The following is a 20,731-nucleotide window of genomic DNA, read 5'->3' on the forward strand; positions in this document are numbered from 1 at the left end:
AGATACATACCAGTCAATGGCTGAAATTTACAGGAAACAAGGTAATAATACATTGGCAATCAGCAACTATAGCTCTGCAATTCAATGCAACCCTACAGATGATGACATTTATTTCAGGAGAGCTGAGTTGTATTTTGAGGAAAAACAATTTTCATTAGCCATGGATGATTATGCCAAAGTAAGTTCATTTTTTTATTGCTACATTAATGCGGTAACTTTGTGTAACCCTAGTAAAAGTAAACTGTAACTGGATATTTCTGGTAAGTATCTTGGAGGACAGATATTCTTTCAAATAAATGGTTTTTTTTTAAAAAGTAATCAGTGCTATGGAAATAAATAATTTCTGGTACACTTGCTGACTAATTCAATAAATTACTGAATGTCTACAAACAATCAGCCTCTATCAATTGTGTATCATTACTTTTTAATTTGCCTTTATAGTTAATGAAAATTATAACAGACATTAAAGGACAAAGGAATAAAAAGAAAATCTGAGAATAAAAGAATATACTATTTTCATGCTTGGTTAATATTTTCAATTATTAGAAATTATAAGAATGAGGAATAAGATCAAATGCTACTATATTTTTTTATTATAGTGTTTTCAGTGTAACCCAAAAAGAACAGATGCACTTATGAAACATGGAACACATTTCTTTGACCGTTCAATATTGACTACAGCTATTCAGGATTTTACAGCTGTGATCAAGGAAGACCCCAGCAATGCTCAGGCAAGGTAGACTATATAGTTTAACAAAGATTTGAATTTTAAGTGGATTATTAAAATAATATTAATATGTGAAAGACTGAATATGCATTAAAAATAATAAAGCAATTGCATTTCCAAAGATGTGTCTAATAGAAATAGAATAAGACTTCTAGGCCATGATATTCATTGGGGAATCTTTGTATTGCTTTAACGACTTTGGATTAGTCCCTAGACCTTAATTTAACTAAGCACAGAATCTTGTGCTCAGATCTCACTGAAGTAATGCAAATATAGAGTCAGTTGGACTTAAGCATATGCGCTTTGCTCTAAAGAGCTGGATTTAAACACATACTCAAAGTGTCATTAAGAATTACATAAATGTATGCTTAATTTCCATTGGTTACCTTGACACTTTTAGCATTATGCAGAATTAGTGTTTTCTGTGGAAAATTTTGAATTATGAATGAGAAGCATTTTTTTAAAAAAAATTTAATGATGATTTTGAGGTTTACCTTAGAAAGATTGGAAAAAAATTATAAGATTTCCCTACTAGACAATGTGACTTAATTCCTGCAAAGATATACATTGTTTTTATACTCTATTCTGGATTCATGAAAACAGGTACAAAATAAAAACAAAAGCAGATATTCAATACCAGATGATGATACTTGAATTTAGGTATCATCTTTCTTTATTCATAGGATGTGGGTGTCTGAGTAGCCATAATCACCAAGGACTCTAATCAATGTAGTTAGTAGACTCTATAGTAGACTATATAGATTCTTCTATAAAGCCTGGGGAGCTTTTCAGATGAACAAAATATACAAGAATATACAAAAATGTATATTTTTGGATTAACTGAATTGATCTTGTCTCCTTGGATTATATTGACTTCATCAACTATAATGGAATTTCAGACGCCTAATATGTGTTGTAGACTACAAATAGGCACCTAAGTTCAAATGTCTTATTCTAGAACTGATTCCCATCCAAACTGGATAGAACGGCTAGGAAAGGATTCCTCTATATTTATCTTCTACCTGTCAGTCCATCTGCTTCATCACAGGGAACTCTGGAATAGCTTTCTTAGGACATTAGGTTCCTGCACTACTGAAACAATTTACAGATGCTCCTTAAAACCCTGACTTTGAAATAAAATTGCATTTGGCTTCCTGAAACCTACTACTACTTTCATTGAGGTTCAAATCTTCATGTGTGGGCTCTATGAATAGTCCTAGTGAGTACGATTAGTGCCTTGTGTTTAGATAGTTAAGGACATGATTTAAATTCTTGAGGAAGTGAACTTTACTGTGTTAGACTGAAAAAGATGTAATATGTATCTTGCATGATAACTGTGCATAGAAGTGTGATATAGCATAAGATCTGCTTAATAAGTGAAAAGGCATCTTCGATAATAGAAAAATATGTTTTATATGTTTCATTTTCCATTGATATGATAACTTTACAGCCATTGCTGTTTCATCATGTTTTTTCACCTATGCTTGTGATTTATGTTGTTTAAATATATTACTAGCTTCCTGAATTTGAAGCAGAAATAGTGTAAAATAGTAGGATATGATTTTGTGAACTCTTCTATTTCAAAGAAAATATTGAAAAATGGATGAACTCTTTCATAAAGTTTTAATAGAAATGAGGGAAGTTTGGGTTTTGTTTTGTTTTATTTTCTTTTGAAGCAAATTTAACAAAATCCGGTACTTCCCATAAAGAAACTGCTGCACTAATACACTACGGAACTTGAAGAGAGTTCTGTTCAATTGTGTGATGCTCAAAACTGGTACAGGGTTCTATTACATTAAGATTTATACAAGTGTAGTGATCTTCATTCAGACATGTTTTATTAAATTCAGAAATAAAATTGGATGTTTATTCTGTTTTTCAACACTTTTTTTTCCTGGATAATTACAAGGTTCCATGACAAAGACAATGGAAGAACTTTTTGTATTAATTTAACTACATCTGTTAATATTATAAATAATCTTTGATTTCACACTGTGACTTCATTCTGTAGGTATAATTTTCTAAGTGAAATGATATTTAAAGGGAAACTTTCTTTCTCACTAGACTATATAGAGGAAGAGCATATGCTAAGCAGCAAGAGTACAGAAATGCAATACAAGACTTAGCAACAGCTATTCATCTAGACCCTTCTTGTTGGTTAGCATTCTACTATAGAGGTTGCATACTACAACAGGCTGATCCAAAAAGAGCTTTGCAGGACTTCAGTGTTTCCGGTATTGTTTGTTTCTTTTAATGTTGTGTGTGTTTATCACTAAAAAGAGGAATGATCATTCACCACTAATTACTGTACAATATAACACAGATATTTCATGTTGCAAAGATTGAAATGTTTATCACTAAAAAGAGGAATGAACATTTACCAGTAGTTACTATACTACAATATAACACAGATATTTCATGTTGCAAATGTTAAAATGTATGGTTCTTATTCAATGTTTGGTAATAACCTAAGTTTGCTAGTAGACACTGACATTGACTGTTGCTGTGGTTTTAATTTGGTTATTTTGCCTTTACTTCCTTAGCTTTTCTGTTTTACTTTTAGCAATTCAAGTGGATGTAACTGAGAATTATAAATATGTCTTGAAGATATTTCATGCCACAGAGAACAGTTTCTGTTATCGGATATATTTTATGTTGCCATTTATTTATGGTATTTTCTAAAACTCTAAAAAAAATAGAGTAAAAAGTAATGTGCAACTAATAACTAAAATATATGAGAATATCCGAACAGTTGATTTTTATTCTCTCCCTCCCACAGTACTCATCAATGACACTCAGGAAAATTTCTGTTCTTTTCTTCATCGTGGGATTGTTTACTCAGAACAGTGTCAATGGTCACTTGCAATCTGTGACTTTGAAAGCGTCCTAGCTTTGGACAGGTGATTGGGCTTCAGAATTTTGATATATGTTTTTTATATTCTGATTACCAGAGGGCATAAAACTACTAATAAAGGATAGGAGAATCAGAACTATTATTCAGTAAATAGACTGGAATTAGATCACACAAATACATAATGTGTTCTTACAGTATCTTTTGCCTCATTTACTAGTCTAATAAAAATAGTTATTAATGTATTTAAAAATTAATTTTTATTTTGCCTTACATGGCAACTTGGCAAATAAATTATTCAGGTTTGGTAGACAAAAGATGAAACTGAAGTCCCAATGAATCATGCCATTAATTATTTCATTAGTCTTTTGGGAGAGAATCTGTCCACAATGCAGGTAAAAAGTCAAACTTTTTTTTTCCCCAAAGAAAATGCCACAATGTTTTCTTCAGCAAAAGGCAGAAATGATGTCCCTGAATTAAAACTTTAAAAAAAATGCTGTTTGTTATCCGTGATAGTTGATGACTGCAGCTGACGTGGTTTCTCTAAATTATATTTCTTCCTACCACTTAAAAGTACTTCAGAAACAGGTTAATTGTAGCAGCCCTGCCTGACATGCAAACATTCTTACAATATGCAACAAGCCTCCCATACCAGTTAGTTGCATTAATTACCTTACTCTAAAGGTTCAGAGCTCAGAGAATCTCAACAGTCCTATCTTGGGTGAAAGCTTCCATTCCAGTCTGTGGCAGACCTAAAGACCCCTCAGCTCTTCCTTTGTCTTGGCTCTGATATAGGAAGCCTTGAACATTGCCTAGAAACTGTCTTCTGCGAATCTTGGAAACTCAAGTGTCCCTAGTAGCTAGGCAAGTGAAATGACAGAAAATAAGTGATCAAGCTAGATAGAAAATGTCTAAACTTTTTCAGTCTTTTAAAACAACAATATGTTTTTAGGGTTGAAGGATTCAATATTCCTCAGTATATTCAGTACACTCAGAATTACCAGCTAACTCTATTTCTAGTCCAGCTTCTATGACAGAGATTTGTCATCATTTCTTCACATTTGGAGGGCTGTTTTTGATCAGAGAACCTCTAGTGTGCAGCCAAATATGTTAAGCTACTGAAATTGTTTCTTAGTGAGCTCTATCCTCTGCTGACAATTACAATTCTTTATCTCAGTGTGACCAAAATAGATGTGTGGTAAATGTCATAAAAGCAGATGAAACCTGTATAAGTTATGGTTAATAGAATGACAGGTTTCATGCAATAACAGAAGGAAAAACACAATCTGTTTTTAGGTCTGTTGTCTTTGCTTACCTAAGTATTGGTTTGATTCTACTGTTGCATCTCAATCAGTACTATGAAGCTATTCAACAGTTTACGTATGCCATTGGAATTGATCCTCTCAATGTTCAAGCCTATGTATGCAGAGCACAAGCATACCATAAGGTAATACATTCCTTTTACTTTTGTTTGCCACTTAATGTAGCTTTACTTATATTTATGGTTATTGTGAGCATTTTAATACTCATACTTTGGTATTACACAGATGTTAGAACTTGAGTATAGCTATACATTTCAAGTAGCCCACATCATCATAATAGAATTACATACATTGCAACTATGAAATATTGTTGGCATGTAACACAATGACACTAAATATTTTCAATATTTTGTTGTTTTACATCAATGTACTGCTAATCTTGCTTTTTTTTTCCTTTTAAATGTATTTTAAGAATACTGAAAAAAAAAAATTTAAATATAAACCCCTACATTTTGAAACACAGTGTTCTCTAGCCAGACTCCTCTTGAGCACAGTATTTTTTCAGGAAACTCAGATATTCTTACCCACAAATTGGAGTGAAAATATTTTCAATATTTTAGTTTACTGTGCAACAGAACATATCCTACTGCTGTATGGGATTTGAGAGTGGTTCATGCAGTTGTTTACTTGAGACCCTTTCAGCACTACAAGGAATGAAGTGTTCAAAGTTACCAGATTTCAGTAGATTTTATTGGTAGAATTCAAACAACTGTTGTGTCTCACAGTGCTTAGTTTGTTTTCAAAATATTTAGAGAAATTGCTTACACTGTTCATTTTCTTCCACAACTCAAGGAAACATCTTTTGAGTCAACCTAAATGGATTGATGATATTACTCCTTTTTTTTCTTATTGCCTTTATGAATGTGTACATGATAGTTTATGTTGGAGATCACTCATTAATGCTCAGGTTGCTTATGTAGGATTTGTTGTTGTTGGGGGAAACTTTTTTCCCTTTTTTTCCCTTTTAAAAAATTCAACATAAAGCATTAAAGTAAAGCTCAGTATATACATTCCATCAATGCTATTCTGCAGTCTGAGTTGGAGTTAGCAGCTATCCCAATTGGTCCTTGGCATCTTCAATATAATGATCTCATTTCTTCTCAGCATGTGTGGCAAACTGAATGGATCACATGCACAGAAAGTTGAAAAATAAATGCAAATTCATTACAGCAATTAAGATTCATTAGCACATACATGCATGTAGATCTCATTACCTACTTTCCTGCCAATAGACCAGACTCTTCTTTGAGTTTTGGAAAAGTAAAGAAACTGACTGGAGTTTAGATCTCTGTGAGAGAGTGTGGAAATATCGTAATGTAAATGTTTCAGACTTTTATTAAAGCACATTGAGTTCCTTTACAGAGGGCATATATGTCTTATGAGCTGTTGTTGTATGGGTATTACATCCTGAAGAAGCACATTTACAATGATTGTGCTCCAAACTGTTTTCATATTAGCAATGAAGTTGTGTTTTTTCTTTATAAATTACAGATTCATAATTTACCAAATGCTGTGAAGGATATAAACCGAGCCATTCATCTTTATCCAAATAAATCACATCTTTTCATATTAAGGTAGGAAAGTGATTAGTTTAGAATTTCACTGATATCTCCTTTTTAATAAAACATCCATTTGGAATGCTTTTGGTAAACACCCTTGTATTCCTTGAAACCTACTCAGAATGAGTTTTTTTAAAATGTAGTATTTTCATAGCATTTTTAAACCTGAAGAACTTTATCTGCATAGTCATTCAACTGTTGTAATTGTTACCTTGAAGGGAGAAACTTTATTTCATGTACAGGACTGTACTCTTTGAAATAAATACAGTTTCTGGGGAAAAGGAAAGAAATAGGTGCTACAACAAAAAAGCAAGTCAGAACTTTTTTACAAAAACAGTAATTTAAAGTATTTTCCGCAAGTTGATGGGTCCTTCACTGATTTTCCTGCAGAATCCACATAAACCAAAAAATGTGAAGGACTGACTCTAGGCCAATTTAGATTTGAACTATTCTTCTCCATCTTTAGCCCAGTGAGAAGTACTGACCTTTTACCAAGGCTAAAAAATGAATTAGTAGATAAAACCATTTCTTCTGCTGTGAGTTGTAAGAACTAAGGAGAAAATGCTACGATATTATTCCTCAAGTGTATTAGGAGAATTAGTTACCATATGCTCCACCCAATAATGCTGTATTTTCCCAGTTTTAAGAGTGGATTTATTCATCTTGTCTTTTAAAATGTGGTTTGGCTAACATGGCCTCTTTTACTGATGCTGCTATCTAAAGAGGCAAAAAGGTTGTCCTTGAGAGCAGAATCCATCTGTCAGCTGTTAGTCTGTGGTGGATTTTAGAAACAGTATTATTAAGATTACTGTTGCAATTCTTAAGATTGTAAGGATTACTATCTGTGGAATCCAAAGAAAATGCATTTTTATAGCTCCTACAATCTGAAGAGAGGTAAGCATTTAATTTGCTGGTACTGTAATGCGAGAGGAAAGAAACCCCTGAAAGCTCAACAGATATTTTATTGGAATATACTGCTTTTCCTTTTTCTGTACTAATGAAAATATGTTCTAGCAGTAGTAATTGTGCTTCAAAAAAATGCCTGGAAATAGTTTTACTAATTACATCCAAAAATATTTAATTACAGGGGCCAATATTTAATGGAGTTGAGGAAATATGAGCTGGCAAGTTTATGTATTCACCAACTTGCAGAAATTAATGACGGTAACATCAATTTCCATCAATTTTCCTAGTTAGTTATGAACCAAGTTTTTAACCAAGAAATTCTTAAAAAAAACCCCCAAAACTTTCAGGCATACAAACTCATTATCTGGAATATTATGGTTGCATATCTGAAGCCTTTAAAGGTAATAATGCTGTTCACAATAATACATTACAAATACATTCATCTGTCAGCTGTCAGTCTGTGGTGGATTTTAGAAACTCTATTATTAAGATTATTGTTGTAATTCTAAAGATTGTAAGGATTACTTTCCGTGGAATCCAAAGAAAATGTAGTTTTATAACAAGTACTGTCACCTGTGATTTCAGAATTTCATTTAAGTTATTGTTGGTTTTTATTTCTACCTTTCAATACTGGTAATTTATTCTTTAAAGGACTATATACAGTCTTTCCTAACAAAATATGAAATAGCTTTAGAACTGAACCTTCCCAATGACTTTCAACAGTATACAGCAATGTTTTCAGTAGTTCCTTGCTATGTGCTAGGCATAAAATGAGTGTTCAGTGTGTCTTGAAGTTCTTGGTGAACTGACATGAATAGCCATACTGTGTGGGAATAATTTCCTGTCTCTGATAGTGACCAAGAGTAGATACACAGCGCACAAGAACATAAAACGGATCAGGCATGTGGTGATAATTCTGCAGAGCAAAGCTTTCTTAGATGTAGGAGAAGAAAGTAAATATTTGGAGATATTTAGCAATCAAACTACCCGCATTGATAAATATCTGTTCAATTTAAGACTTTTGTTGGAATTTACTTCATATTTGTATTTTTTTGGATATTAAAACAAACATTGATACTCCAAATATTTTGACACCATTTTAAAGTTTGCATATAATTTAAAGATATTTTATACTTGAAAACATATAGGTTGAAGTAAAAAATAATATTGTTTTTCATGGTGATTTCTTTCCAGAATTTGTTACATCTCAGCCTGTTCGGCAAGCACTCATTCTGTCATTTTGTCAAAATCACAATAAGGCCATAGAGTGCTTACAGGAAGCTACTGCAACTCAACCTGAGCCTTCAATGTTTGTTATTTTAGGAAAAATAAAAATGAAAGCCAAGAAAACTGAGGTTAGAAAAATGTAGATAATATATATGCTAAGCAAGATAGTGCTTTTTTTTTTCTGTATTACTTTAATATTTTATGAAATGTTCTTGTATGTAAATAAACCTTCAAGGTACCTCACTGTTTAAATTGTAAGACCTGAGTAAAGATTTAACTAATTAATTAATATTTTAACATAAATTGGACTATTCTAGTTTTAAAATGTGTTTATCTAATAAAAAACATATATGTAATTTGTGAAGGTGAACTATAAATATAATGTATATTTACAGATATTCTATCAACTTTATATGAATACTCATATGTCATAGCATTTAACCAATATTGTTACTCTTCGGAGTTCTGCAGTTAGCCAATATTTTAGACCTGGAGAATTATTGAAATTGGCAGAATGGGTTAGCTGTTCATTTTTATATAGTTCTACTTGTTTATACAAAATATATGGAGTCCTGCTTCCCTTAACTCTACTTAACAAGTTCTGTATTCAAATTTCACAGTCTTTCTGTTTCCTCTTAGCCTCACAATTGCAGGTTCTTTTTAAATTAAAAGATGTTCACTTTGAAAAAATTATACTCCAGATAAAACCTCTTGATCCGTCCATCATTAAGCTTGGATGTTTTGTTTGTCTTAAATCATAATGAGACATTACTAGTACTGCTGTCTTTGAAACAGTGCTAAGTCAAAGATGATGATCATTAGGGAGCTCTTATTCAATCCATTTGAGTTGTTGTGGTTAAGAGGATGTGTATTAGAGTAATTCCCTGATTTCTCAGCATGCTCTACCTGAGGTGAGGACTTGAATTGTCACCGCTTCTGGAGAGAAACCACAAAATACTCTCAATATAGGAAAATGGTCAGACTTCAGGCTATAATGCCCTGAGAATTGGCTTTGACTTTCAAATTCTATATGAATTCAGGTGTCTACAGTTCTTTTTCTTCTGAGAATAAGTGTAATTTGAATGTAGAAAAAGAGAAGGTTTTTTTTTTAAATAACGGTAAATACAGACCTGTTTTTTTTTTTCTTAAAACTTCTACTACCTTGACAACTTAGAGAGGCAGATGTAATATTTACAGATGGCCTTATTGGCACTGGCATTTGAAACTTATTTTTCTAAACAAATACTTCATTTTGTAAGACTCAGAGAAAAAAATGCTATAACTGTTTTATTCTTCTTGACCTTAAAACTTTCAACTGTGGTCCCTTCATAATTCTCAAAGGCCAAAGAATAACTGATCTTGAACTGTTAATATTTTTTTGGTTATTTTCCTCACACTCCCCTTTAAACCAGAGCATTATTAAATATGCATGAATTATTGTCCATATCTGGAGATATGGTATGGTTTTAAGAGGCTATTCACTTAAGTTCCTTCAGTGGAAGGACTGGTTCTTTCAATATATTTCTTCATGGTTATTGCATTTAGTAAGCTGTCTGTTGAATAAATGCTTTGTCAATATTTTCATAAATATGTAACAAATACTTCATCATCATCAGACTCCATCAAAAGGTATATGTTGTCTTCCAGAGGAAATAAATCTATAAATGTAATTAATAACTATATTTATGTACCCAAATAACAATACGGATTAACTGTGTATTATTTCTAGATCATGTACATTAGCTACTTTGTGTAATATAAATAAAACTCAGGGATATTTGTTTTCCTGATCAGTTGTTAACATGCACCATTCAGAAACCAAGAGTGTGTGTAACTCCAGCAACATCAAGGAACACCAGACTAGTCATTTTTACTATGATATTCTAAAGAAAAGAAAAAGAAAAATTAAAATGTCTACTAAATCTTGCATTTTCAATTAAATGCTTAAAAAATATTTATCTTCTGTGTTGCAGGATGCTGTGAGAAGTTTTAAAAAAGCAGTGAAGCTGCTGATGACCTCAGCAAAAATCCTGCCTCAGACATTTGAGACTGCAGAAATATATTATCTCATAGGGCTGTGTTACCTGAAGCAAAAAAGTTTATTACAGGTTGGTATTAATTATATAGAATATAATATGTAGCCTTTGAATCCACTGGTTATAAACAACTATGATAATGGAATGAAAGATTTCAATATTTCAAACAGTCTCCCTTGCCTTTTAGCAATTTTCTTTTGAATTCATGACATACACTAAACTGTCTTGCAAATTTTTGAGTAATTTTTCAGGTGCTAATGTTATGATTTTTAAAATATATACAATGAATTGCCATTCTGATGAAATAAAAAAAACAAACTAGGGCAATTTCTTATCTGTTTATCAATGTCTTCACAGATCTTAAAGGAAAACAACACTCATGTAAGGGTATCAGTGAATTAGTAGTAAACTTAGATGAGGAGATTCCTAGGTCATTGTATTATGGAGTTGGTTGCCATTTAACTGTTTTCATATTGCTATAGTTCCATAACACACACGTGTGGTTCTCTTCAGTACTTCTGTATGATACTTAACAAATAAACTGTATTACCTAAGAAAAAGATCTTTCTCTTCTTTCAACAAAATCAGTACTTTTAACTATATTAGAGATGTCTGTTGAAAACTATTGAAAGCCTATCAGTGAGATTGTGATAGGCCTAATATGAGTTCATACAAATATTTTCAATATTGATATTTAAATAAATATATTTCAGTTGTTAATTTGCTAAAAGGCACAAGACAGAAACTAGAAACATTTGAAATACCAGAATTCCACAGGGAAGAGAACAATTTCTTGCATTGTCTGCTTCTAACCCCATTTGTCAAAAGTTATATTTCTTTTTTGAAGAAGACTGTCAAAATTGTCTGAATGTGGTAATACAGGAGAATTGCAAAAGGTGACTTGCTTTCTCAACATACATCTGATTATACAGCTGTAGATCCTGGAAAAGCCTATAGCTTTGTAACTGAATGTACAATATAGAGAAAAAAACTCTCTGAATGGATTTCAATGGAGGTACATACTAGCTATCTTAATCCATTGTCTGTTAAGATAAAAAAGTCACTCTTTCAGCTCTTACAGACAGGAGACCATCTGCTTGGTTACTCTTTTGCAGTCCTACATAAGAAATCACATTATTAAGTCAGTTAAATTGTGCCTTCTTGAGGTTACAATTGCATTAAGTAGGGTGCTAAATATTACAAAATTTTAAGTAGCAGTAAATGGATGAAAGTGATAAAATCCAATGTGGGTACCTGGTGGGTTCTGAATCCAAAAATATCTCATAGCTAGCTGTGCAAAAGAATCAGTGAGTTAGCCTATGATTTCAATTCAACTGGACAAACAGAACATATTTAACCCAGATAATATATCATCCTTTTAGGCCTGTAATGCTTTTAGTATGGCTATCAGACTACATTCAAGTTACCCCGATGCTTTTTATCAGCGAGGACTGTGTAGAATGCAGCTCGGAGAAGCTAACTGCATCAGAGATTTCAATCAAGCACTTGCTCTTTGTCCATCACATTTCCAGGTAATGTAAAGACTCATGATGCTTTGTTTCTGTGATGTGTTTTTAGATGGATTCAAAGACTGACAGGTCTTGCATTTATGAGTTTATTGCCTTGTAACATGCCAGTAAGCACATGGCAAGAATTAAATAAAAGAAGCTACAAACTTTGTAAGATGTATGTTTTTATATACTTTTAATTTCTGTCTTCTATTTAATCCTTGTTACTAGTGCTGAGCAAAACTGTTTTTCACCATGTCATTGTTCTGTCTTCATCTCCACAGGCATATATGAGTCGTGCCGCTTACTATGCAAGTAAAGGTAGATACTCTAAAGCAATTATGAATTGCAACGAGGCGATCAAAATTCTTCCTAACAGTGTGCAAGCTTACTTTTACAGAGGAACTTTAAAGTATCAAAATAAGGTGGGACTTTCTTTTTTTTGTTGTACTTTTGCATTCTCCCTTAAAACTGAATGTATCTTACTTGACACTTTCAATGGTGAAATAATGGTAAAAGCGTGGTGCTGGAAACCAGGAATTCCACTTTGGGAATATACTTTCCTATTCCCATTGAAGCTACTCTCTGGTTGTTCTGTGTAACTGCAAATCATTGATGAGTTGGAGAAACTTCCGAACATCTATCTAGTTATTCTCCTCTTAAGTTCCACAGAATAGATTCTTATCTAGTGATAGACATAAGTACCAAAAGTCCACAAAAGGTACCTTCTGTGTTATATTAAGATATAAAATGTAAACTAGTAAAATGAAGGACTGATTATGTATTGCAGTATTTGGATGTGATGTAAGAAAAACACCGAGAATGTTTGTTTACCCAGCCTTTGAACAGAGAACTTCTGAATAAGAGCTCCCTCTGCAGTAAGTTGTTCCTAGAGGATATATTGTAGTGGTTGGATGCCTTCCAATACTGATGAACTAAAATGTAAAGCGATGAAATAAAATTTTACAATAGGCTATTGAGGAAGAATGTGCCTTGTCATGAATTCTGAACTACAATTTATACTTAGTATTTTTCATTCACAGACAATTAAAGCTGCAGTTGAAGATCTTTCCAAAGCTATTGACCTCAACAAAACTTGCATTTTGGCATATTATAACAGAGCAATCTGTTATCATCAAATAAAGGACTTCAGAAAGGTGTGATTTTTTTTTTTTTCAATATCATGTGGGCACTCCATCATATTGGCTAGTAACCTGTTATTGACAATTAGTCAGACTTTCTGACCTCTTGCAATGTCTTCCTGAATGATTGTGTGCTTCAGGAAATTGTTTGAAAAAAATATTTTTACTCTTTTCTGTTGAATTAATTAAATTTGATATCCCTTTGAAAATATAAGAACTATATCCAGAAGAAGGCTGTATCAAAACACGGATTTGGACTACATCCAACCTTCATTTAGTGTTTTTCTGGATGTATTTTTATACTTCTGTTAACTTAGCTGTGTGCTGCCTTAGTGTTTCTGGTTTTCTACATCTGTTTTAAAGCAAAGGTACAACTGGGCACACGAGAGTACCATGCAGCTGGGAACATAATGATGTTGAATTGTCTTTTTGATGAGGCCTGTTTTCCGAAACTGATTCCTAAGTATTGGAGCTTGGATGTTTAAAGTCAAATTAACCTTGGCCAAAGGCTATTTGTTGTTAGAGAGTTTAATCAGTCAAGAATGCTGCAGATGGGTAAAGAAAAATAGGTAATTGCAGTATTTAAAGGTAAAAGCTTAACATGTGACAATGATAGTTGCTTCATTAATAAGGTATTATAATAGCTTTTCTTTGCTATCACTCTCCAGAAAAGCCTCTTAAAATATAAGGGAATTTGCAGAAAAAATGTAATATATTATTGATGGATTTTTTTCTTTAAAGCTATTTCTAATATCTGACTTAGCTTGGAAGTGACAAAGAATAGAACTTCTCCTAAGCAGCTAGTATATGGAATACTGCTCTCTAGGACATTTTTTCATATGAGCTCTAAAGTATTTATTCTCAAGTATACTATAAAAATCCATTCTTCAGGTAAAAAAGAGTTGGGCTAGAACTTCTTCAGGTCATACATTGTTGAAATATTGTTCAGTTTTGATAAATTTGAGAACTGAGTCTTCTTCAGTCTTATCTAGTTATGTCACCATTTACTCCTTTACAAAATTTATACCCAAATTTAGTTAATACAACTAGTACTTGGATTTTTCAGTAACAATAAATCATATTTGAAGATACTTGATTTTAATAGTATCTTTGGCATTGATTAATGACTAATCAGTCTAGAATAATTTCTTGTGGTTTCCTTAAAAGAAAATTTGGACATAAAATTTAGCAGAAGAAATAATGCTTTCTAACTCTGAATTCTATATAATGCAAAAAAAAATTTTAACTGTGTCGTGTTATGTATTTAATTCTGTACTCTAGAAATGAGTATCCATGTAATTACAAAAGGCTCCAAATTTAGTTAAAGTCACTCAGGAAACAGGGAAACATTGGAATAGCCACACTGCAGTCTTACATACATGATTTGTTGGAATTTGAAAGCATGTCTTTTGATGTATCATTGTATCCCTCTGAAGAAATTATAGTTTAAAATATATTTTATGTTTTTGTAGGCTTTGAAAGATTATGGAATTCTTCTTCTGTTTGAATTGAGTAAGGAAATAGCTTTTAAAGTGTTAATTAATCGTGGACTATTCTACATGGAACTTGATGATTATGCTAATGCATGTGAGGTACAAATATGAAAAAGTAAATGTAAAGTTTTCTGTTTACATCAGGAATGGCTGATTTAAGACCAACTTGATAATTTTTATATTCTTCTGAAATAGTTTGTGCTCAGTTCTCCTTTACTCAACACCTCACACCAGTCTGGCTATGAGGATGCAAATAAAATGCAGTTTCATTTGTTTTAAAATTTTGTGATGCTAGAGTTAAACATGGGTTTGTACAAAATTTAATAAACAACAACCAGATTTTTTCCTTCTTTTTTAATCTTGGAGTAATTTATGTTGGGTCCAAATGAGTAATATTTCACCGCAGCAGCCCAAGTACATGGAGACTGTAGCTTAGTGGGCTTGTTTTCTTCCTCTATGTGCATGTGTGTGAATGATCCTTTTTGTTGAAAGGGCAGGAAGGGTTTGATTTTAAAATAATTTTCTTAAATATTTGAAAGTAGTATGTTTCTGACACTGACTTACAGTGCAAAGGACTCATTCCATGAAAGTTCATCTAATATAGCAATAGCAGGCTGGGAACTTGACAGTTAAACAGTACTCTTTCACACATATGGGCTTTTATTTTTAAATTTTAAATAGTTTTAAAGTTTTCTAAAGGTTTTAGTTTTTTAAAAAGTAGGGTTCTTTCTTTTCAGTGTAAACTGGTGCATTCATTGCTTCCATTGTGGACTAGTAACTTTAGAATATGTTATCTTCTTTGCATGACAGCAACAATTTCAGCATAAGCATTCTAAAAATTGAGTAATATTTCTTATTTTCAAATGAAAAATAAAAAATGAATATGAATCCCACTACAGTGACCCAGAAATGACCTACTGGAAGCGCACAACAGAAGCTCTTAATAATTGGTAGACTTTGCAAAGAAATAATTTAAGTAGAAATATTGTGTTATTGGTCACTTATGCTTCAAGGAAGCTGATCAGGAATGCTCAGAAAAGAGACTGAGGTGGTACAAACTGATATGTAAGGCTGTAGAAACTGGAACAATCAGCTGGATTGTAGTAAAAACAAATTTATAAAATCACAATTAGATAACAAGTACAAAAATATAACAGCTAATTAAAGAAAAACATCAGTGATTAGAAATATGCTTGAGTCCTTATGTATCAGTTCTGACAATATTTTATTGCAAAGAGTGTATTTGTATGCATGCATAGTGCTGATTCAGTTAAGGTATAATTACTTAAGCAGAGATACATAACACTTGAAATGAGTGTATTCCTGAACTGAGGACACTGGAATATAAAGGAACACTGGAATATAAGGAAAATTTACAATTTGGTCTATAGAAGATATGAATTGCTACATAGAGATGTCTTTTCCAGTTGATTCTGAGAAGTGTGCAGTTACCTGTGAGGACAGGACCTTTGGATTAATGGAGCTAAAACTGATCCTTGAAACTTTGATCTTGCTTTTGCTCTGCTCCATGTATAGAGCAGAGAGTGTACTCCAAATTGTGCACATAAGGAATCCTGTTAGCTTTGCTGGATATTCTTTGAGAGGGTTTGCTGAATGAGAAGTGTGTCTCAGTAGATTTTTTAAAAACCTCTAATTTTTATTGTGAAAAAAAGAGGTTTTGCTTAAAAAAATTATATATAATTACTGGAAGATTCTATTGAAATTGCTTAAAGCAAAATATATTTTAAGTAAATATGCATTTAATAGCAACAGTGTGGGTATGATATTTCTGTAAAAAAGCACCAAAAACTGCCTTTCTGGGAGGTGGTGTTTCTGGAAGTGTTTCTTTCCAGTTTTTAGGAAATACAATGATCTCACATAACTTTGGAGATTTTGCTCCATCGATTTGGGACACGAAGCATGTAAATTAAGCACATCACCAGTGCTTCTGAACATTAAATCCCTTTTTATAGAAGTATAAAATTGTTTAGCTAAAACCACAATTGTAGGTGAAGTGAAACAATAACTATTTGCATGGATTAATGTCTGTCCTTTTTCAGGACTTTAAAGAAGCAACGTTGCTTAGTCCGGATGATAGCCGGATCTTTGAAGCTATTGGAATCTGCTGTCACAGGTAACATATGTAGTTTTGTTTGATGGAGAGTAGAAAAATGAAATAATGACTGAGATTTTTATTCCTGTTCACCTTTTTGTATCAACAACACTGAAAACTAGGGGGAGAGAAAATGATAAAGAGGAGTGGAAAAAAGAAAATTAGATACTTTTCAAGTGTAACAACTGGTATCACACTCTTTTGGTATCAAGCAAGTATTTTCATGTCACTGTCAGGAAGAAATACTAGCATGATCAAACAGAACAAAGAGAAGGACTGACAAATTATGAGATAAACAGAATTGTTTGTTCAAAATTAGTTAGGATACAATTTCTGTTTAAATATACACCCTATCCTTTAAAGAAAAGCAAATATTTCAATGGTCTTTCTTGTCTTCTTTTTTAATTTGGAAATTGTAAAGTGTAGTTTCATAAATACAAGATTTATCTAGAAAGATTGAATTAAATCTGTTAATCTCCTCAAAAAGATAGAAATTGGAATAAATAAGATATACATTAGTATCTTAGTGTACTTAACACAATGGTACATTGAGCTGATAGCTCCTATTTCATACAAACATCACCGTTGATTAAAAGGAAATTTTAATAGGTGTCTGCCTATTAGTTTAGTCTTTAGTCTTTAGTAAAGACTTTAGTCTTTACTCTTTTATTCTACAGCTACTCTGCCATCTGTCACTGGCTAACCTTGTTGCTGCTGAGGTAGTGTGGAGGGAGACATAGGATTATAGCATCAAAACTTCAGATGTAACTATGCCTGATAGTTTGGGCATAACTCGCTGTATGAAAAACTGTATGATGTAGAACTCACACAGAAATGGTGCGTCCTGCTTTTAAGAACTGAACGTATGATTTTGGTGCTCTTGTCTGTATTGAACTGTCAAAAGCAGTCTCTAGTATGTTACTCAGTTGTATAACCCATTTTAAGGTGTGTTTAGGATCTAGCCTGCATCTTCTAACCTCATGACTACCTGTCAACAGGATTGGAATGAAGCGGTAATTTGTTTTTGCAGCAAATGTTGTGCTTTCAAAAAGCACTTTGTTTACAACCCTTTAGGTTATTTGTTAGTTACATTTATTTAATCTTTCCTCTTTTGGTAAAGAAGTCAGGCTGTGCTTCAGGTAGATGCAGGTAGCTTATATTCAAATAATACCTTATCTTTCAGTATCATCTTGGTAAAATTATTTTCTACTTTGAAATGATAATTTTTTTACTTCATATGTAAAGATACTTGCTGGTATTCATTGATATTTTATGTATTTAACCCTTTTTATTCCTACTCAGTATATGTCAGGTGCATCAAGTTTTATCTCAGGGTGGATACTGTAGGACAGTACACTGATACATGTGTCCTACTGTTACATCACTATGGTTAGAACCCTGAATATCGTCACTTTTTACCCTGCAAGTATAGCACAGTTTAAATAAGTTCAGGGATTTGAATGAGGAAAAACAGAGAGAAGACTTGCGTTAGAAGTAAATTATTTATGGCTGAAACATCTGGTCTGAACAGACTAGCAAAAATGTGTTTAGTTGTGACATTTGGACAGCATGAATGACTCAGATAAGGTCTCTGAGTTGAGACAGTTGAAAACTCTCTCAGTTGCAAACTGTTGAAAAGGTAAAAATGTAGCTCAGGAAAAGTTAATGAGAGTTTTGCTGTTTTCTTCCTTGAGCCAAGGAATTCAAGCTGAAGTCTGCAAGTTCTTACACTGACCACCTTCACTATTATAACTGCTCTCCCCTCATCTAGCCAGCCAGTTTTGCCCTCATAGAAGGCTATCAGGTTGGTCAAACAGGACTTCCTCTTGATGAATCCATGTTGACTCCCACTGATAACCATCTTTTCCTTCATGTGTTTAGTAACAACATTCAGGATGACTTGTTCCATCACCTTTCCAGGGATGGAGGTGAGGCTGATCAGCCTGTAGTTTCCCAGGTCATCCTTCCTGCCCTTTTTGAAGACTGGAGTGACATTGGCCTTTCTCCAGTCCTCAGGCAGTTTGCCTGTCCTCCATGAATGTTCAGAAACGATGGAGGGCAGCTTAACAAACACATCAGCCAGCTCCCTCAGCACTCTTATATGCATCCCATCAGGTCTGAGTGACTTATGAGTATTAAGCTTGCCCAACAAATCTGTAATCTCTGTGAAAATTCTCTGTAGTTCAGACTGTCCTACTATCCTTGCTGAACTGGGCATCCCACGGACAAGCCTTGACCTTTAAAGAGGCCAAATTTCTAAATGGTGGATGTCAGGAGGCTAAGACATCACTTTTTTTGGTTGTATCTAGTGACAGGACAAGGGGTAATGAAAAGAAGCTGGAACACAAAAGGTTCCATTTAACCATAAGAAAAAACTATTTTACAGTGAGGATGAGGGAGCCCTTTCACAGGCTGCCTAGGGAGAGTGTGGAAGCTCCTTCTCTGGAGGTTTTCAAAACCCACCTGGACACATTCCTGGGTGACCTGATCTAGGTGGACCTGCTTCTGAAGGGGGGTTGGGCTAGATCACTTCCAACCCCTTCCATTCTGTGATTCTGTGATCTAAACGGCAAACATTAATATCTCTGTTTTTAGACTTCATGAGTTTGAAGAAGCTGTGAGATCATTTGACCAGGTTCTCAAACTGGATCCTTTTTCTGTGGATGCCTATGTTGGACGTGGAAATTCATACATGGAAAATGGACATGAGACTGGTTGTAAACAAGCACAGAAAGATTTCTTGAGAGCAATTCACTTGAATCCAGAGTGTATAAAAGCCAGAATTGGCTTAGGATACAACTTGCAGGTAACATGCTGAAATTAATTGTTCATTGTTACTGTGTTTAATCTAACAGTGATGAACTAGATGATTCACCTTCCACCTTTACTTAATCAATATATATATTAGACAAAGTGTTTACATCATGCCTGTGGTTCCAAGAGGCCTGCTTGCCCAGAATTTAGCACTTTCTTGACTGTACTAAGTCTTTCACCAGGTACAGTATACCATCCAGGGAAAGCACTTTCACTGAACAACCTAATGCTATGTGAAGTTCAATATATAATTCTTCAGATCACTAACTCCTGTGCAACTCATGAAGAGTTGAATCTGGTGAGGAATATGCAGGTAAATAGGAAAGACTTCTATAAGTACATCTTAAAATTAGGGAACTAGTACTAGAAAACTAGGGAAAGTATGAGCCTGCTACTGAGTGTGACTAGAGATGTGGTGATAAAGGATACACAGAGGCACTCAATGTCTTCTTTACTTCGGTACTTTTACTTACCTTTGGTGGAGGAGAATCAAGTTAGGGAACATTTAAGCAAAATGGCCATACACAAATCCATGGAACCTAATGGAACTGTGAGGCCACTCTCAATTAGCTGTGAAAGGTCATAGCAATTGGTAGAGGTTCCTGAAGGCTGGCTGAAATGTCACTCCTGTCTTCAAGAATGGCAAGAAGTAAGATCTAGAGAACATCAAGCTGGTCAACCTCACTTCAGTCTCTGGAAGGATGATGAAGCAGGTAATTTTGGACACTATTTTTAACATGTAAAGGACAAGAAGTTGATTTGGAGTAGTCCTCATGAGTTTCTGAAGGAGAAATTCTATCTAATCAGCCTGATAGGATATGATGACTAACTTGGTGAATAAGGGGAGCAGTGAATGCTCTTTATCTCCACCTTAGCAAAGCTTTCAGTAGTCTTTCATCAGGTCTTCATAGAAAACCTGCTAAAGTATGTTCTAAGTAAGTGGACAGTGACTTGAAATTAAAACTGATGAACTCAAAGGCTCAAAGGGTTATTATTGGTGCCAGAAAGTCCAGCTGGAGGCCAACTGCTAGCA

The 20,731-nt window shown here is 33.4% G+C and overlaps 1 protein-coding gene across 1 annotated transcript in view; it reads left to right on the forward strand.

Annotated features, from left to right (window-relative positions):
- TTC6 (tetratricopeptide repeat domain 6) overlaps positions 1–20,731 on the forward strand; it is a 60,991-nt gene that overhangs the window by 35,363 nt on the left and 4,897 nt on the right. The window contains exons 8-22 of the mRNA XM_061998821.1: positions 3–178; positions 600–736; positions 2,792–2,961; positions 3,507–3,627; positions 4,875–5,025; positions 6,392–6,474; positions 7,547–7,623; positions 8,560–8,720; positions 10,632–10,700; positions 12,011–12,160; positions 12,421–12,561; positions 13,180–13,293; positions 14,751–14,870; positions 16,832–16,905; positions 19,480–19,690. Coding sequence (XP_061854805.1) covers positions 3–178; positions 600–736; positions 2,792–2,961; positions 3,507–3,627; positions 4,875–5,025; positions 6,392–6,474; positions 7,547–7,623; positions 8,560–8,720; positions 10,632–10,700; positions 12,011–12,160; positions 12,421–12,561; positions 13,180–13,293; positions 14,751–14,870; positions 16,832–16,905; positions 19,480–19,690 — 1,955 coding nt within the window. The remainder of the gene's footprint in view (positions 1–2; positions 179–599; positions 737–2,791; positions 2,962–3,506; positions 3,628–4,874; positions 5,026–6,391; positions 6,475–7,546; positions 7,624–8,559; positions 8,721–10,631; positions 10,701–12,010; positions 12,161–12,420; positions 12,562–13,179; positions 13,294–14,750; positions 14,871–16,831; positions 16,906–19,479; positions 19,691–20,731) is intronic.

Source organism: Colius striatus, chromosome 6, assembly GCF_028858725.1.
Source record: "Colius striatus isolate bColStr4 chromosome 6, bColStr4.1.hap1, whole genome shotgun sequence".
Taxonomy (NCBI): domain Eukaryota; kingdom Metazoa; phylum Chordata; class Aves; order Coliiformes; family Coliidae; genus Colius; species Colius striatus.